The sequence below is a fragment of the Typopeltis vanoorti genome, chromosome 1 (assembly GCF_054136105.1).
Source record: "Typopeltis vanoorti isolate ZY-2024b chromosome 1, IOZ_Tvanoo_1.0, whole genome shotgun sequence".
In the NCBI taxonomy this organism is placed as follows: domain Eukaryota; kingdom Metazoa; phylum Arthropoda; class Arachnida; order Uropygi; family Thelyphonidae; genus Typopeltis; species Typopeltis vanoorti.
The window spans coordinates 24,737,628-24,757,678 of NC_143549.1; the positions used below are offsets into that span (position 1 = coordinate 24,737,628).

Sequence of the window (20,051 nt, forward strand, 5' to 3'; positions counted from 1 at the left end):
GGTTTGTTAGTTTTTCTCAGGATTACTAGATTACTAGATTAGAGAACATCACACAGCATACAAATTAATGAAAAAACTTTTTAGAGAAATATTTCAAACACAGCTTACAATCACAATAATAAAAAGATGTTTCTGTATAATCCATTTAAATTTAATTTAACATTGGTGTGTGTGTGTGTGTGTGTGTGTGTGTGTGTGTGTGTGTGTGTGTGTGTGTGTGTGTGTGTGTGTGTGTGTGTGTGTGTGTGTGTGTGTGTGTGTGTGTGTGTGTGTGTGTGTGTCTTGAGTTTTGCAGTTATCTTGTAATAGTTTAGAATGCTTGCATGAAGTATAGACAACTTGTGCTGCATGGCTCATCAGAGGATTACGACCAATGGAAATTTAGAGTGGTTAAATTACGTAAAGAGAATTAAGGCCAGGAGATGGTTACCGTGTCTGTTCGCTGCTGTTTTTCTTTTCTTTTTTTTTTCTTCTTCTTCTTTTAGTTTGGCCTACTTGCTGTGTTGTGAAATGGCAGTAGGCTAATTATCGAAGGAAAACTCCAGCCTATCCCTCCATAAATACCAGCTAACTTCATATCACCATCGTATTTGCTAACTTCACAATATACAACTTCACAATACATATCACCATCGTATTTGCGAAGTCCATAAGAAAGACTTTTCGTCTTAGACTCAAACGGAAATCAGGTCTTGCTAAGCCATTTCTAATATTAGGAATAAAGAGCATATTATTGGGACATCTCAGTACATACGACTTGGTCACTGGTTTCTCAACATACTGGAGACTTGATGTAGCTTTGAAAGTTCCGTCCTGGTCTCAAGAGTAGGGTTTCCAGATTATAGCAAAATAAATAAAAATACAAAAATATATATAAATATAAATAAATTTATAAAAAAATACTATTGCCTGTTATAAGAAAAAGCCGAAGCCCACAACAGTTCTCCATTTATATAAAGTAGTTTATTTAATTCTTCCAATTAATGGTGGGAGAATAAAAAGAAAAGTAATCAGAAAATGAGATATTTTAACAAGTATTTCTTTAGAGAAGAATTGATAAGATCTGTAAACAAAATGTATACCATTAGGGCAACTCTAATTAAGTGATCTTAACTAACATGAAAACAGATGTAAGTTAAAAAGACCAAATTCACGAATGTTTTGTTATCATCATCATCATCATTATTCAACAGCGAAAGTTCAGCAATAGACGGATAATGAAGTTTCCTACTGAGAAGTATCTGTCGGAACACTATTAAGCTATATACGATCTAATCTAGAGACCCTTTGACAACTGCGGACTATTACTGATCTTACCAACAATTTGCGCAAATATTTTAAAGCTGTGTTTGACCTATATTCCTTTTGAATCACTGAAGTAAACAACTTTGCTGTTGAAATTGAAAACAAGAATGCACTTTCATTTCTTCATACATTTGTTGCAGATCTTTCTCTGACTCTCTCTCTTCTTCACTCTTTAGCGTAAGCCCCCCCCCCACACACAGAGAGAGAGAGAGAGAGAGAGAGAGAGGTTCCTATCCCTATCCCTCTCATCCATCTGGGATGGGTTGAGTCCCCTCCTAATATGAGGGGTTACGGGCGTATTAATGCAGCCGGTTCGCCACTCCTCTGCTGCATCCCCTAAGGGTAATATTCATGACTGTATCCGTGTGTGTTCACGGGGCCGGTTTGCCTGCTTGCGGGATGAAAACCCCCAGATAAACTAGTGGAAAAAAACCCTTCTGTCCACGCCCAAGACCGGCTAACTTGGCTATGACTGAGGAAGATCCTTCAGCTCCTCACGTCGTCGACGGGAATCGAACTTAGGACACTCCTTCCCCAGGAATAGGGTTGCGAAGAGCATAGCCACTAGGCTAACCGCGCGGACGAGGTTCCTATCACCATGCAACAAACAATCTAAAGTGTTATCAGTAGCACTCTTTTAAAAATAGGAGCAAATATTTATTCAGATGAGCATCTGAATAAATATTCAGATTATCAAGACCTCACTCCCAAAAGTCAGTGAGGTACGGGAGTGACCATGCGGTATCTACATACGTCAAATGTGAAAAAAAAAAGAAAAAAAGCAAAAAAAAAAAAAAGACAAATATTAGTGTTAATTTAACTTTAGATAAAAAGCCAAAAATTGTTTACTCTTCCATCGAAAAAAAAATGTTACTGGTATTTTATGTATTGCTGCTGTGTTGGAAAACAACAAGTCCAGTTTTTTATGCATAAAAAATTCATTTTTCTCATTAACTGCAGAAAGTCGGTATATGCAGAAAGGAGAGAATTTTTATTACATGACTGCTGAACACCACAGAACATTGCTGAACATTTCATGACATACTCCTCAAACAACGAATTCTACTCAACCACACGCGACACGTAAAAGTTCATTATGTTTACTGCACATTCAGCGGATGTCAGACCCGCTGACATTGATGTCAGAACCGCTTGAGTTTTTCTCACAGCTCCTTATCGGCACATGTTTAACAGGCGATAGGATGAAACTTTTCGCGGCTGATTCGCAACAACAGCACTTTCTTTATCCTAAAGTACAAAGTTTAAAACAAAATAATTGTTTAATTTAAAAAAAATGCAGTTCTATATTTCAGTTCAACATCATAGCTCTCCTTCTAAGCCATTTTTTTTCTCCTTCAGTAAATGGCCCACTTGCCATATTTCGATGTCTTTTAAATATTTAATTTCAAATTTAACCTGAAACTTTTGTCTTATTTGAATTTGTTTTTTTACGATTTTAACAATTTAAAGCTATTAAAATACTTCACAAGAAGTATGAAGTAACTCGTTTCACAAACACACACTTATAATGAAATCAATAACACGCTTATATGCGAGATAATTTACCAAACATATCTTATATTTATAGTGTTCTGCTGCTGATTTTTTTTTGTTGTTATTTTTAAAGAAGAATCAGGTTTTTTCCGGAGGTGTTTTTTTTCCCTCATACGGAGGTTTGAGACCGACTCCCTCACCTTCAACCGAAAACGTCCATTATAAAGATTCATCGCATCATCGCGAGAATCGAATCGAGGTCTTTTTCAGTCTTCAGGCAGTCTTCGAACTGAAAAGCCGAGGTTAATAATAAGACTTGCACACACATAGAAAGATGGGGTATGAAAAGAAATTATTATAAAGCTATTAAACATTATTAATCATTTAATTGCTGTAATTCAGTTCAAGAGTTCTTTAACGACACTCGTCGCTATGCAATCAAATAAATATGGTCAAGGTCGCATGTACTTAAACAGCTGGCGTGAAGATTCCCTTCACAATTTCCAGACAGAGAGAGAGAGAGATCAAAGTCTGCATGAGTGTAATGAGAGCGAATGGCACCGTTAACAGTTTTGCAACTCGGAGTTATTATGCAGTTGTTTGAATAAATTATGGCGATGATTCTCCCATTTCACAATATTAGATTCAAGGAATGACATTCGATGTTCTGCTACGATTTCGTTCAGGTGCATTGCATAAATAATTAAATCCCATAAATAAATAATAACATTATAAAAGCGTAATGCAGTCATATTAATATAATTAAACGAGTTCCTAAACACTGCAAGAAGAACACAAGTACCCATTTGAAACCCATAACACGAAATAAAAGAAAACCAACAAAAACAGCCTGCTGTTTGAACAGCTTATTCCCTCTCCAGACAACAAAGATTAAAGCTAAAGGAGTCTTGAAGAGTTCCACGCCCTGGTCTCCAGAGCGAAGTTTCCTCAGTTATATAACCCTTTACCTACACATTATATACCAGTATACTTAGTTTTATAACCGTTTTGTGGATGACCGGAATTTATTATTATTATTATTATTATTTATTTATTTTAAATTTAGCGTTCACAATAAGAAACTTGTTAACAAACAAGTAGAATAGAAACAAGTAAAAATTAGAAACTGTTTGGACACACACAGAAATTCTCGATTATAATTTCTCTTCTTGTTGAAAAATTGAAATTTGTGCAAAAATCCAGAAGAAAAGAAGGAAGGACGTTTTCAGCTGATAGCGATTCGAGAAAATATTATTTATGACACTCAGCAACTGGTATTTCATAAAATATTTAAAAAAAAATAAAAGAAGTTTATGATTTTATGAAATTAATAACATATTTACTTTTCAAATGACGGGAGCTTAAACCATATTTTAAATTATATGCGATTTTAAAAATCTTCATTTAAAATCAAGTATTTAATATTTAATCGATTCAAAAGGAAGTGAATAATACAATAAACTCAAATAAGAACAGCGAGTTCAAGTTTGGTCCAGGATATATTGCAATCATGATATATGGTTCAGAATATATTGCAAAAAAAAAAAAAAATACTAGTTGTGGTAGTGGTGGAGGTGGGCGGTAGATGGCGTTGATGGAGATGAGACGGTTGTGGGTGTCCTCCCGCGATGAGTCTTCGGACTCCTTGGAGGTGTCACGAATAATAATAATAACAACAACAATAATAATAATAATAATAATAATAATAATAATAATAATAATAATAATAATAATAATAATAATAATAATAATATTCCGACGGACTACATTTAGATGTCTTCACACATTTTCATTAATACCGAAAGCCAGTAAACAGAAGCGGTTATCAGTAAAATTATCACTTGGACAGGCTACCAGAAAAGATTCCGATGGAAAAGTAACAGATGTGAGAGATCAAGAAAAGGATATAAAGGCGTCGAAATCAATCATCTTCCTTCGCATCTCAGTTCTATCAGTTAACAGAGCAAAAGGTAAGAAACCTTCCATTTGTGCTTAACTGCTGCATTGAGAATATGTTTTTTCAACAATTTTTCAACGTGTTACTAGCATGTTGAAAAATTGACAGAAACTAGTTCAATAGAAAACATTCTCATTCATAATTAAAATTATACAAATGTAAATGTATTTGTATCAGTTATATAAGTATAGAAGTATTGTATAAATAATAAGTGTTAACTGTCATTTAGCAACTGAAGTACGCGAGAACGAAAGTGATGATGAATTTTCCAGATCAGGTGAAGATTCTTCACTAAATATCGTACTTTTTTTTTCTACATATTTGAACAAAATCTCGTTCGATGTTCGGATCATGTAAACTATGAGGATCATGAAAAAAAGGTAGAGAAGAACTCCGTCTCATTTAAATCGCAAACTCTAAAGAATGCCACTTCAGCATGAGATATTCCCTATGATTGGAGATTCTAGTGGAAAGAAGAATGGTTCCACAGATCTTAAGCTCTGACACTGCACAAAACATCTTAGCATGCTGCTTACGTCGAAGGAAGTCTTTAAATTCTCTAGGAGTAGAATCAGTAATTGTGATTAATAACAGGTGAAAAATCACTCCACTACTAAACATCAATCTGGACATGAAAGGCCTTGCGATTTGCTATTGTGTTTCCATAAAATCCGCATAAGAATTCGAATTAAACGTCTTGGTTACGTCACTTTTAGCTTGTGGATCATCATCACGCTATTGGACTTCCGATACAAACGTTTCTTCCTAATCCAATTTGAGGAGTGGCTTATTCAGCCGATTTCGGTGTTGCATTACTCTTAAAATCCTCACTTAAAATTAATTAATTTATCCAAGAATAAACATTACCCATAATCCATGTATACTGTATATCATTGTAACTAGAGCCGTTTCCCAAAAAGGGCAACATCTAGTTAAAAGTTTTAATCAGTGATTACTATTTGATTAATTAGAATTCTGTCGGAATCCACTAGCCGGTCGAATAGAATGAATATATTGAGTAATGTTTTTAATCATTGCATTGTGACATGGAGCGTTTATCGTGTTGGTTGGAAAAAAAAGAAAAAAAGAAAGCACTAGAAACTTTTTTCACACTGCTGGACGCTCATAAGTTGAACATCAACACAGAACATCAGTGAAATGAATAATGTAGTAATCAATAAAGTACTCGGTCCAGAACATCACTGAAATTTCTATGTACTAATTCATTAGAAAAGAAATCCCACCATTACACTTCAATGTTGGGATGACACTCGCCAATCTATAACTCCACTGGGCGTTTCCTTTGTTCAGCTGTTCAAGTTGTGTTGTCATTGGCCCATGTCGCTTATTTCTTGTTGTTAAAAAAAAGAAAGAAAGAAGGAGTTATAGATGCATCTATTTTGTAAAAATCCCTAACATGCAGATTACCACGTTTCGTGGAATTGCTTCCATCTATTACCTCTTCAAAAACAGATTCTCTAAATAACTTCTTAAAGCGTATCTCGGGCTCGGGGTTTCTTGGGCCATCCATTTGATCATCTCGGTACAACTGTGAACTTGGAATGCTTAATTGTGAAAGAGCACTGCCGACATTTTCATTAAATCATCCGAATATCACTACCTCTGACACACAATTAACTCCTGTCTTCCTTCATCGTTTAGCAAACTCGAGATGACTTCCAAATAAACTAATTGTTGATCTTTAGTTGCAATAATATTTCAGTGATAGTCGCATCAACTTTCCTGCAATTTGAAGTCTGTCTCATGACTTTTGCTAGGAGAGCAACAGTGCCTGCCTACTTTCTTCTGGATTCGGCTCCTTCATATGCTATTCTATTCTTTGATATCTGGCTATCAGTTATCCTCGTATCCATATCACTAGCGCTCATATCCATCCCTGTTTGTTCGAGAGTGTGTAACAGAGTTCCATGGATATCTGTCAATAGACCTTGTAAAATCCATCGGTATCACCGTGCAGCCATTTCCAGTGTCCACCTCAACAGCGCTCTATTATAAAAAGTGAGTAAATCATTAAGGCACGACTTATCCTTTACAACGCCAAGTTCTCACTCCCTCATAGAGTATCATATTCTTATCTACCCGCCTCTGATTTCGGTCATTGACCAACTTTTCAAGTACTTTAACCACAAAAAAAAGTGAATCTGTCACCGTATGCACCGCTCGCAACTGGGCGAGGTGCATACGGTTGCAGATTCACTTTCATTTAATATTGCTCTTAAAGTAGTTATTTCAATATTTTTTTTTTTATTATGCACTGATTTCTGTTTATGTGATGTCCCAATATGATTCTTTTTTATGTTCTACAGAGATGAAGTCCGTCGCCATTTTATTATGCGTTCTTCTGGGAACGACTCTTGCTTCCCCACTGGAGTGTAAGTGCTCTTGGCTCTCGTTTATTTTTATACTGAATTTTTTAAAACAAAAATACATGAGTAATTCAGATTGTGTGTGTGTGTGTGTGTGTGTGTGTGTGTGTGTGTGTGTGTGTGTGTGTGTGTGTGTGTGTGTGTGTGTGTGTGTGTGTGTGTGTGTGTGTGTGTGTGTGTGTGTGTGGGTGTGTGGGTGTGCACTCATACTGATACTTCACAATAATAAAGAAATAATATACAGTATATTATTTCTTTATTTTAAATGCGTAATCCGTTATATATTTTCTTTATTAGAGTGCCTGTGTGTCCTATGATTTCAATGGTGTTTTATGTCTATAGTACACATTAAGAAAACCATTGAACTAGACAAAACAGCTTCGCTTTTGATTGGCATGCTAAAGAATATTTAAGAATAGTTAATGGATAATCACTGTCCAGGAAGGAGTAAATAAAAAAAATAAAAAACTCTCTGAACTCAACTAATTTATCAGAAACTTTTCTTTCTCTGGGTCGTCGTTTTTATTTTTCTTTTCTTTTTTTTTAATATGCTCGGATGTGTTTATTCGTCCTGCACATTAATTATAATTCATAGCAATTGACATTCAACGCAAACTTTAACGCTTGTTCTTGAATGTCACTCTCGGTCTTCTTCCCTTCATGTCATTAACAAAATTAATTTTAAAAATATTGAAGCACATTCAGTTTGCTTTGCAAATTTCCAGGTACACTTATTTCTATATTTGTAGCTTCAAAAATCGTGTATAATGGCATCTGTCATATTTTGAAATCAGATAACTGTTGTTGTTGTTGTTAGCGTATGGAGGTATGTAGTAGGATACCAGTATCGGCATCTGGATCCGAGATGAGGCATTAGTCAGCAGTTAGCACTTCTTGGTCTTTTTTTTGGGGGGAGGGGGAAGGGGAAGAACATTGCAGGCTACCATCATTCGCTGGTCTTCTATGACTATAGATATGTGTGATCATGGGACGGTTTATCTGTTTGGAGGAATGAAAAAACACGAGTTTCAGAGAGAAAACTCTCCATTCTGTATGACACCGATGATCACTTTCAGACGAAAAAGATCAAATAAAGGTTTCTTGTGATCATAAATGAAATTCGAACCCAGATCTTTCCGACCAAAGGAAATGTATATGCTCACTGCACTTCTGGGGCTCAAGGAGAAGAACAACGCAGTTAAGATAAATATTCATTCCTGGCTAACCTCATAACTTTTACCACTTCTGCCTTAATCCAAACCAAACTAAACCAAATTCCTCCTCTTTACCCACCCAGCCTTAGATGTTTCTATTTTTTTTTCCAAACCGCTTTTCCATTCCTCAAGAAAGTTTCAATGTAGAGAGACACACATCAATCATATCATGCTGTAAAAATTCACTATAAGGAACACTGCATATAACAAATGTCTTTTTTCCCCCATGTATGTCTGGTCAATCAAATGTTAAATGTTTTTCTCTTTCAATGAAGTGATGTTTCCTTATTTTCATTAAAATAAGCATCAGTAAAATTTTGATAATTGCTTAAATAATACATCTGCAAATGTAACTCAGTCATTTATAGTGAACTGCAACGCGGATTGTTTATTCCGCGTGGCAATTCTAAATAAATAACAAATAACTTAATCTCATTTCAGGGTTGCCCTTGATCACACCTGTGACCAAATAACCACATTTAATAAATTAGCTGCATCTTTTGAACTGTTTATGCGATTTTATTCTTTTCTTTTGCTCATCCCGCACTACATTAATATCTTGTAGTTAATTCTTTACAGTGGATTAATTTTTGTAACATGAGTCTCACACTGGGTCAAGTTCCAAAAGAGTAAGGCTTTGAATTATAGACCAGTCTGTGTATCTAGAGTTGTGGTCAAGGTATTAGAGAAGTTAGTTAGGAATAAGATTTAGAATTGGGTTGACTATAGAAAAATACTCTTTTGCGGCCAACATGGATTTACTAAAGGAAGATCATGCTTTAGCAACCTGCTTACTTTTTATAATAAAGTGACAAATGCGTTGGATAAGGGTGTTGCATATACAGTGGTGTATTTAGATTTTGCAAAGGCGTTTGATAAATTGCCACACGACAAGCTGGTAATTAAATTGGAATGGTTGGGACTGAACAGTAGATTGGTTCGCTGGATTGGAGATTGGCTGTCTGATAGGCATCAGCGAGTTGTCTATGGAGGAGCGATATCCCAGAAGAAGAAAGTTACTAGTGGTGTAACTCAAGGGTCTGTTTTGGGTCCATTGCTGTTTAATTTATATGTAAATGATATCTGGAGAGGTCTGAATGGTGATGGTGATATGGAGCTGTTTGCAGATGATGCAAAGTTGGGGAGAGCTATCAGGAGTTTTAATATAGAGAGACACACATCAATCATATGATGCTGTAAAAGTTCACTATAAGGAACACTGCATATAACAAAGGCCTTTTTCCCCCATGTATGTCTGTGGTACATGGGGAAAAAAGGAGTAGTGTGGATGCTGTAGCTTTGCAAGAGGACTTGAATACACTGGCTGAATGGGTAAATAAGCGGGGATGTCAATACAATGTTGCAAAGTGTAAGGTTTTGAAATTTGGGAAGCAGAGATGGGATGTAAAGTACACAATCGGTGCAAATATCTTGGAAGAGGTAGAGAAAATGAGAGATCTGGGAGTGATTGTAAACAAGGACCTAAAATTTCGGGGACATGTTACTAAAATGGTGTGGACAACGCGGCGGATGGTGGGAGCGATGTAGAGGACATTGACTTGTGGAGGCGAGGATGTTGTGGTTCCTTTGTGCGGGGCTTTGATCAGGCCACATATGGATTGCTGTGCCAGGTCTGGTCATCTGGTTTTCAAAAAGATGAAATTGCGTTGGAAAAAGTTCAGAGGCGATTGACTAAGGTGGTTTCTGGTCTCTGGTATATAGTGTATGAAGTCAGATTGAAAAATGCAATTTGCAGAAATTGGTAGATAGAAGGAGGAGGGGGGGGATATGATTGAGACATAAGCTGTTAAGAGGTTATTACCAGATTAATGTCTGAGAGGCTTTGCACGGAGTGGGTGGGGATAGCGGGGGAACGGGGGGGTCGTTCCTGGAGGCTGTATAGGGAGGGTGTGACCAAGGGAGTGAGGAGCAGGTTTTTTGCATGGAGAGTAGTGGGTGATCGGAGTGTTTTGCCCGAGGGTGTGATGTGTGCGGAGACAGTGAATATATTTAAGGCACAGTATGATAAACTGTGTGTATAACAGTGGACCTCCCACGATGAGTCTTTGACTTCATGGAGGTTTTATAAGAATAATAATATTAGTGTTATTATTTAAATAGTGTTTAAAAATAAATATTATTTTAATATTTATGTATATTTATGTATATATATATATATATATGTGTGTGTGTGTGTGTGTGTGTGGTTTTTCTTTCTCGGTATTACAACTATGGCATACTAATTATACCTTATTTCTTTTCATTTGGGTCGTTTCAATATCTTTCCAGGAATTTGGAATCCATTTTATTTTTATAACAAAATTTTCTCTGTTTGTCGTTTTAACAGATGCTCCGCATAGTAGTTACGAGCACTGTTAAGGTATAAAAGTGTGAATTTTGTGATTTCCTCTCTTCACCACGAATAAATTTAAGTACCCTGGGGGATAATAATAGTTGTGGGCTTTACAGTTCCACGTCTGCTTAACATTTTAAATATGTGTGTACTGGCTAAATGCGATGCATATTTTATAACCAAATAACAGTAAGTATGTTATTCCTTTGTAATTAGTTTATTAATATATTAAGATTTCAAAACTAATGGCTACATTGATTTAATATTATTCAAATTTGAGATTCAGAAAGTCTTGCCACTGAGAAACTGTGGCAGACGATATGTGTTACTGTTTTATTTATTTATTTATTTATTTTATTTTTATAAATTACACGAAAAAACTTCATGTAAATGGGATGATTTTTTTCTGAATAGTGCAGAAAAGGTCTTCACTGGAGATTTTTTGAGAGTGGTTAGCAAGGGTGTTAGGACTAGATTTCTTTTGCTTTGAGGGTGATGATGTGTGGAATGCGTTGCCAGAGGTGGTTGTGAATGCTTCGTCTGTGAATGAATTTAAGAAGTATGATAGGTGTTGTGTAAATAATGGTTAGTGTGTCAATGTAGGGTCTCCCGCGATGAGTCTTCTGACTCCATGGGGGACACCGTTATAATAGTAATAATAACAGTATTCTTTCCGTGATTTATTAAACCGATTTCATTGTTTACTATAAGGGGGAGCTCGAAAGTGTAATAAAATTATTATTTATTATTATTATTAATAACAGTTTTAATAATAAAACCAGTGATACCGCTACTAATAATAAGACAGAAAGAAAGAAAGATATAAGAGTAAGCTGAATGATATAGAGTGATATAGAGAATTTACACTTTTTGTTATATATTTATTATCGATGAAATGTTTGTCCATTTAATATGAATTTATTCCGCAGTCGAAGTAGACGATTTCGAATTCCATAGCGTGGTGGACACATTGAAGGAATTTGGCTTTAAAATTATTTCTAAGGTAAGGATACCTCTCTGAAATATTTATTATTTTTTATTTATTCATTTTTTTTTTTTTAAGTTTAAAGAAGCGAATTTAATGTCAAAGCACGGATAAACAGCCGAGAATTCTCTTGTATTTTTAATCACATCAGTGATTCGGGTTTGTTTTTAATTAGTGATGCCTTCTCTGCAAAATGTATAAAAACCGAAAATATAATTTTGAAAATAATAATAAAATGAAAATTAAAGAGAAATATGAATCTTGAAACAAAAGCATAATCGACTTGGTAAATTTTATTTGCTTATTTATTTATATTTGACAATAAACTGCTTATCATAAGTCGTAAAAGAGAATTCTCTTCCTTCGCCAATGGCTCGCACACAATAACAGAAGGTGAGGCAGATAACAGGTATTATTAATTGCTTCCAATTGTTGAGGCTAATTTCACGTTACGCTGCCTAAAATTCCATTTTACAGTTACGGTATTATTAAATTAGTTGTTATTAGCTATGCAGTTTTATATTTGCGTGTCTTTCTTTTTTTTTTTTTTTTTTCTATTTTTTATCACTTTAGTTAGTAACATCGCCGACTTCTTTTATAAAACAAAACTGAGCCACAACGTTGATAACTTTAATCTCTCTTGCACCATTAAATATTTATTGGACTGACGCCACTGGTTAAGGCTCAAGTTTAGACACGAATGGCGTCACACTTAGTAGATAACGCAAAGTCTTCTGACATACTGCACGTGTTCAGATAGAGCGACGATGAGCACTGAGACAAAGAAAATATATTAAAGTGGCAATTATTTGTTAATAGGAGTTTTATAAACTTACCGACTTTATTCCTTAATCTTAGATATCTGACAAAACTTAGTCATTCTACTCTAGTCTTTAAGCAAATAAGAATATGTTCAGAAATCTACTTTATTTCATAATATGACAGGCATCTTCTTTATGGTTGTATACTTACCGTAGACTTTTAACTGTGAATTACTTAGTCCTCAGATGGATAGTGAAATGCAGCTGTATAGGACATGAAGCTATAAATTAATAACACAACATTCTTTTAATTTAAAGGAGATTAACTATTAAATTAACGTTTAATAGTTAATCTCCTATAAATCATAATTTTCAAGGCTGCATCATTTTTTTTTTCAGCATATTCAGTGAAAAAAAAAAAACAACGAAGTCATTCGTGGTTTGACCTGTAGAATGAGATGAATAACCTTTTTTTTTCTTCTTCTTCTTCTGTCACTCTGTTGTCTCTTTGTCTCTTCTGTCACTCTGCTATCACTCTACTGTCACTCCTACCTCATCGGGATTTGACAGTCAAGTCCCTGCTAGAAGACGTGACAGATTTCCTGAGACTAGTACAACGTTTATCCATGCTCGTGGTAGGAGTCGAACTCGCAGCTTATTGGTTGGAGGGGATACATTTTCAACAGGCCAACCAAGCTGGGGACGGGGTCATCAACTAGACGATACTTTTTTTTGTATTTTTTAAGACAAATTTTTCCACAGCAACGACAAAAACAGAGATTTTATGAACTATCTGTATCTCACAAACTAATGATCGGATGAGCAGAAAGCACACCCTTCATGACTGAAAAAACATTCTCTGGAGTAATAATGAATATTTTTTTACAATGTTTCATTATGACAGCTCTGTCTCACAGCTACGGAAGTGTGTTAATATCTCAATGACTTCGTGCTCCAGTAGGCTGGTTTTATTTTATATTTTAATGTGCCAAACCAGGACACCTCGACAGGTTCTTTGATACTTCCCTAGAGGAAACAAACTGCCGGAAAGAGTTCGTATTCTACTAGGCCATAGGCCTATTACTGGACAAGATATTTTAGTTTATTTATTTTGGATGATACAATGTTCCGTGCAAGAAATTATATTTTCTGAACTTGACGAAATTGATTGAAATAACGAGAATGATTATAAAGTATGATTGATAACGCTACTCTCCACCAGTATTGTAGAATATGATAGAAAAATGTGTCTATGCAGCAGTCATAAAATAGGCATCACCTCTCTGAATATCTTTTTGTTTTCCTCCAACAACACTGTACATATCAAATGTAAAATGCGGTTTACATTACTTTTTCCCACGCGATTTGAGATCTCAAATAGAAGCATATTTGAAATAAAATATGCAACATGAGGCAATATTTCACTTTTTTTTTCAGGTTCTTTCTCTGGCTTATAAACTCGAAGAAGCGCTGATACAAGTCAAAAATTCCCTCGTAGACGATGCAGAACCTTTACGCGAGTTGTGTGATCAGTTACTGGACGAACTTAAGGACATCATCCGAGAACTTGAAGATTGGTACAAGGTTAGAGGTAAGAGTTCTGTTGTAAACTGCAGATCATTTTCGAGATCAGATGACATTGCGTTTAGTATACCGAATGTGACTGACGAAAATATAGCGAATTTGTATTCATTTCTCCCGCAGAAAAAGCTTTTAGTTTTGGTATTCTGGACACCTTAACCGACTTAACCGATGGCACCAGCATCGGCACTGCCCTTCGCTTAATCCGCTTGGCGAATAAAGTGAACAAGCTGTTTGAAGATCTCAGAAAGGTGAGTTTCTTAAACTGAATTTTAATTAGAGCGTTTCTAGAGCATAAACGTGACCACCTAAAATCTTCAGAATACTGATTATTGACTGGACATCATAATGTATGGATAAAAAATAACTGAATCATTTGGCAATCGAAGTCAATTAAACGTTATTATTACTACTATTATTTATAATCAGGTGGGATTGTCTTGTTTCATCCGACAATTTTGTTTTTTATGATTAATTTAATTTAATTTTTTTCAACTGTCTATCACTCCTATCCAACTATGTCATAGTCGACAGTATAGTTCGTAGCTTGACCGAGAGATGGTGCCTCAGGTCTTCGATTTTTGGGAGAGTTTTTTTTTTTTTTTGTTATAGAGCAATTATTATAGACCAAATAAAAACGCTATTTTTGGTTGCATTGGACCTTTCTGTTAGCAACGCTTTGGGGTATGCGTTTCGTGTATTTACGGTTTATATCATCGTTGACCAAATGAATTTCCTTTTTAAAGAAATGTTTTCCGAATATCTGCAAGTAGAACGGGTCTAGCTGCTATGGCTGTCATTTCGAGAGAGAGTCATTTGTGAAAGGCATCGATCGTCTTAAAGAATCTCACACATTACTAGATACTTTGTCGTTTCAAAAGGTACCTCATTTTTTTTTTTCAACAAGAAGAGATGCTGATACAAAGACACGTTAAGAGCCCAACTAAATAAAAGTGTTCAGGATGTTGAACTGAAAAGCAAGAAATAATCAAAAACAGCCGGATGGTAAGGTCAAGAAAGCTTGAGATTTGCTTAATTGGACATAAAAGTCGTGTTGTCAATTAGATGCAATTTGCAAAAGTCATCTAAAATATGAGATATCTAAATAACATGCTTCGCAAAGATATCCAAGAGTCAATATTTCCAAGGAACTTGTCAACACCTGAGACATCATGTGCTGAAAATTCCTGTCCTCCCGTAGGATTTTTTGCTTATTAAAAATTATTATTTTTTGCTTATTAAAAAAGTGAGAATCACAAGGAGTCGTGTCAGAGGATTATATTATAGAAGATACGTCAAAGTTCCGTTAGTTCGGAACCACTCGACAAGTTTTTGGTACGTTGCGATGCAACACAATAGGCGGCGCATTGTCTTCCTTGTATTTAGAATTTTAACCTCAACTGATGTTAATTATTGCGGAAAAATGAAAGTGGAATTCTAATTTGTGGAATTTTGGCATTGCATTAGTTTTTGACAGCTTATTTATTAAAGTATATTGTTTAAATTTCCATTTGAAATCATTTTAAATATCCTTTTTATTAATTAGTAATTGGTTATCATTAAATAAATATATTAATATTTAAAAAAATTAATAAAGTTATCCGTTGATTATAATAATTGCAATGTTTGTTATTTTCATTTCAGATTGTTCCACAGCTACATGATACGCTGAACAGAATTTCCTTGGACATTTCAGCACACATTAAAGATCTCACTGATCAGATTCTTGAGGAATTTGGTCTGAAGGAAGGAATCAGCCAGGAGGTAGTTGCATTCAGCGTGGTTGGAGACAAATTAGCCGATCTAAAGGAGTTCATTCGAAACAAGGTAATACGAGTCAGATGCATAACAAGTCCAAGAAGACATTCATTTATAAAATAACAATAGGCCACCTGAGAACAGTTCTTAAGAACTGAACATTCTCAGATACAACAGAAATTATCGGGGGTTTTCAACAGATTTTTTTTCCTTTTCACTTTTGAAAAATGCGAGGACTGGCTGAATGTGAGTCGAAGCTAAATTCCCAAGTTATAACAAAAATTTTCCATTCTTAATTTACAGGAGCTAGTCAGAAAGTAGCCATCCGGAGGGAGGAGGGGAACTGCCTTTTTATCTGAATAAGCTAATGCTTTCTTAACAGGATTTGTTTCTGTAGATCAGCCGACTTTAAACTTCCAACACCTACGGAACCACCAGAGGTCTACAAATTTTATTTCTACGAAATTCTGTTCGCTACGGCCTACTTTAGTGTACTACAATTCTGCTTTAGAATTGTAGTACTTTACTAAAAAAAAAAAAATAATAACAACGACAATGTCAAAAATAAGGATTGTAACAGAATGGCATATTTTCAGATGTGTGCATATCTTATTAACATTTTACACATAACTTCTTTACCATAGAAAGTTCAAACCTTTACGTATACCAGCATATTGTAAACATACCAATATTTTCGTATTAATTTGATACTACACACTATTTTTCTGTTTATCACATTTCCAGTGACTAAATACAGAAATTTAAATTTTCATAAATCAAAGAACTTGATCACTCAGTTGCTTCTATTAACTGCGCATTGTACGCTACACAGAAAAATAAACGATTATTTATATTACTCTTCTGTTTTGTAGAATCAATACACGCAAATTCTTCTTTTTACGTATATAGAAATATTATACGAGCTGTATTCTGTTATGGGAATCGAATGCTATCAGTCATTCTGTCAATATGTAAATATATGATACGTAAAACGCTGATATATTTAAAGAGCTGTACATGTCCTAACTACCACGAAGCTTAGATTAGGCAAAAAGAAATTATGTTTAGTTTCTCCAGTTTCAGGTACAAATTCTCGATATATAACTTTACTATAGGTTTGAACCTTTAATAGATTAAATTTTATATACGATTTTCCTATCTCTGGTTAAGCTACTGGATGTAAACCAAAGCAGGTGTTCTTGGTTCAAAATTAACGATTCCAATTTTGTGTTTATCTTAGGCGTGATTTGTTTAGCAATTGTTTTGTAAATAAAAATGATTATAATCAAAGAAAAAAGATCGATAGTTTGAAGTATAGGACTGGATTTCTATCTTAAATTACACTGAGATGCATGCTGTTTAATGGTAACAAAACCGATAAATGTGTGAAAAGTTCTAACAAATTTTATTAAACTTTGACTTTTGGCTTGCATACTCTGGTTTACAAATGATTTTATGTACTTATACCATATTAAATAGCCCTATTAAAGCCAAAATTAAAATGATTTGATATATTTAGACAGATATCCTAGTTAGCAAATTAAATTAAATTCCACCCATCAAGTAAGAATTTATTAATATTACTTTGAATACGTTTGTCAAATTGTTCCGATATACATGCCATGCACATATTAAAATAAATAAACAACAAGAAAATTTTTTGTGTGCATCTTAAATGTCTCCTGAAAATGATTATAAAATTTGTATAAAATGCAAAGTCTAAATTTCACAAAATTGTACAAACCGCAACTAAGAAATATATGAGCTTACATCTACTCTCTCTCTCTCTCTCTCTCTCTCTTTAAAATTTGTCCTAATATATAACTTATAACCGTTATTGTGTTAATGCTATCTATGCTGTTCTAAATATTAAATACTATCCTTCCTGTGAGATTTTCTATCAACGATAATTTTAAAAATGAAATTTATCTGTTCACGCCTATATATGGAAACCAGAAATGCTTATATTTCAGTTAAGGCTTTATAAAATTAAAATGAAATTATTTACACATTAATTATTATCACGCACAGTTTTAATACTTCTATTTAATTTTTCTCAAAGTCATCCATTTTATTGACATAATCATGAAATTCAAGAGCGAATTTTATTATTAAAGTTTGTGATAGAATTTCGATCACGAATATCTTTTAAATAATCGTCTTTAGGCATTTTTATGTAGCTGAGATAGATTAGTAGCGTAATAATCATATTTTTCCTAAAACTTCAACAGCCCGAAATCCTATTTTTAAATGTCTTGTAAAATAATTCTTAGAGAATAGAGGGAGCTGCATTAGTTCTTTTAACCACACATACACACTGAACGTATTGCATATCGAGAAACATGGTTTTACTTAATAATATGACAAATCCCCACCATGGTTATCATTAAACTATTTTGTGTGATTCTATTAGCATGAAACTAAGTGATGTTCTGTTTTAATGAAACTCTCTCCCCTGAATTCAAGTAATATTTATGGTTTTTCAGGTACTGGACCTAATTCACTTTATCCAAGAGCTTCTCCACAAGATCGAGAGTTATCTCCCAGACGGGATCCATAAGGTGAAAGACTGGATTGCTGAAATCAGGGAAGACATCAAAGATGTCTTGAATGACCTTACTCATTCCGAGAAAAAAATAATGGGTAAGTAAAACCAAGGCGCCCCCCCCCCCCCCCGACTCACACACACATACAAACCCACATTATGATGAACTGAACTCAGAAATCCAATTCCACACTTCCACATCCATTATGATGACAATCAGAAATTTAAATATTTGAGTAATTAATGAAACCTCAGTTTTGGGGAAATATGTATATATAGCAAAGTAACTGCTAACTTATACCATCTTAAAATAATTGCATAGTTTTTTTCGCGCACGCACGCGCGCGCGTGTATGTGTGTGTGTGTGTGTGTTTCCCCTGTAAACATGTTCATGCTGCATAGCAAAGTTATTATTCGGAGAAGTGGCAATACTTTCCCTACAGGCATTGGTGTCCAGATTATCTAATGGTTAAGAAATTATAAACGCTATAATCATGTCTGCAAAACCATTAAAATTAAGTTTACAGATTAAAAAAAAAAATGAAATTGATCGAATCGCGGAATCTCACCCTAGATGGCAGCACCGCGCATTCAGTTAGCCGGTATGAACGGTATCAAGTATTTGGTAGACAAATGCTTGATTATTGCATGATTCAGTGTTTATTTGAAGTACTCTGGAAATTTTACATTTTGCAATTGAAATAATCATGCGGCTGAATCTAATTATAATGGGTCAAATATGATAACATTTATCCATTTGTTATGTCTATGATTTCTAACAATGTACTTTATTTTATTTCATTAGGTTATGACATGATATTTGACATGTTTGAACGTCTCGCCAAGGGAAACGAACAGCTCGAGAAAGTTCTCAAAGTGGTGAAAATAATCAAGAAAGTCAACCAGGTGATCACCGAAGTTAGGCGCATGTTTCCTATTACGGAAAAAATACTTGGCAAAGTGTTTGACCAATTTGCACAAATGGGCACAGATTTTATGAAGCAGATGCTTAAGAAAGCACTCTCATTAAAATGACCATTTGCATATTAAAGCATTAGTGTAATGAAAAATAAACAGCAAAAAGTTTATTTAAAAGTTTCACATCCTTTGCATGAAAACAACACAAATCAAAACCGTCGAATGGGATTTGCACTCGAATAACTTATGGCTAAGTTTCTTACGCTACTTTCAAAAATGATGATATCCATTTCTCGGGAGGACGTTTCGATAATACCAAGCGTAAACACATGTTTGTATTATGCATTATGTATATAATGTAATTCTGTACCTCTCTTTTTATTGAAAATGGCGGTGCTGATATTACACAATTTGTATAAACATCCTAAGCATGCTTTTTTTTTTTTTTTAATTCCACCCACGAAACATGGCAAACCTATGGTGTATTTCAGTACCATAGGTGAACTAAGGATTAGACAGACAATTCATAAATCTTCTTCTGATGCGCAAACATGGAAATCTTTCACGGCACCACTTCAGTTGATTAATATGAGGGAATCTATTTCATGAATAATCTCCATTTTTAGAGAAAATGGTTCAAATTATCATTATATAAACTGATTTCGAATAATGTACAATACTTAATTTATACATTTGTTTTCCTATATGTGCGGACGGAATTTGTGTTATTAACAACGAATGTCACGACCTACATCACGCCACAGACCGTTGTAAGGGCGCGATGTAGGTAGTG

At 34.5% G+C, this 20,051-nt stretch overlaps 1 protein-coding gene across 1 annotated transcript; it reads left to right on the plus strand.

Moving 5' to 3' along the window:
* Positions 1 to 4,662: 4,662 nt before the first annotated feature.
* LOC150109841 (uncharacterized) lies at positions 4,663 to 19,435 on the plus strand. Its single transcript, XM_090415352.1, has 8 exons — positions 4,663 to 4,769; positions 7,084 to 7,149; positions 11,640 to 11,713; positions 13,894 to 14,047; positions 14,161 to 14,288; positions 15,682 to 15,864; positions 18,282 to 18,438; positions 19,146 to 19,435. Exons 2-8 carry the CDS (start codon positions 7,086 to 7,088, stop codon positions 19,373 to 19,375), a joined length of 990 nt encoding a protein of 329 aa, XP_090271478.1. The 5' UTR covers positions 4,663 to 4,769; positions 7,084 to 7,085; the 3' UTR covers positions 19,376 to 19,435.
* The last annotated feature ends 616 nt before the right edge of the window (positions 19,436 to 20,051 follow it).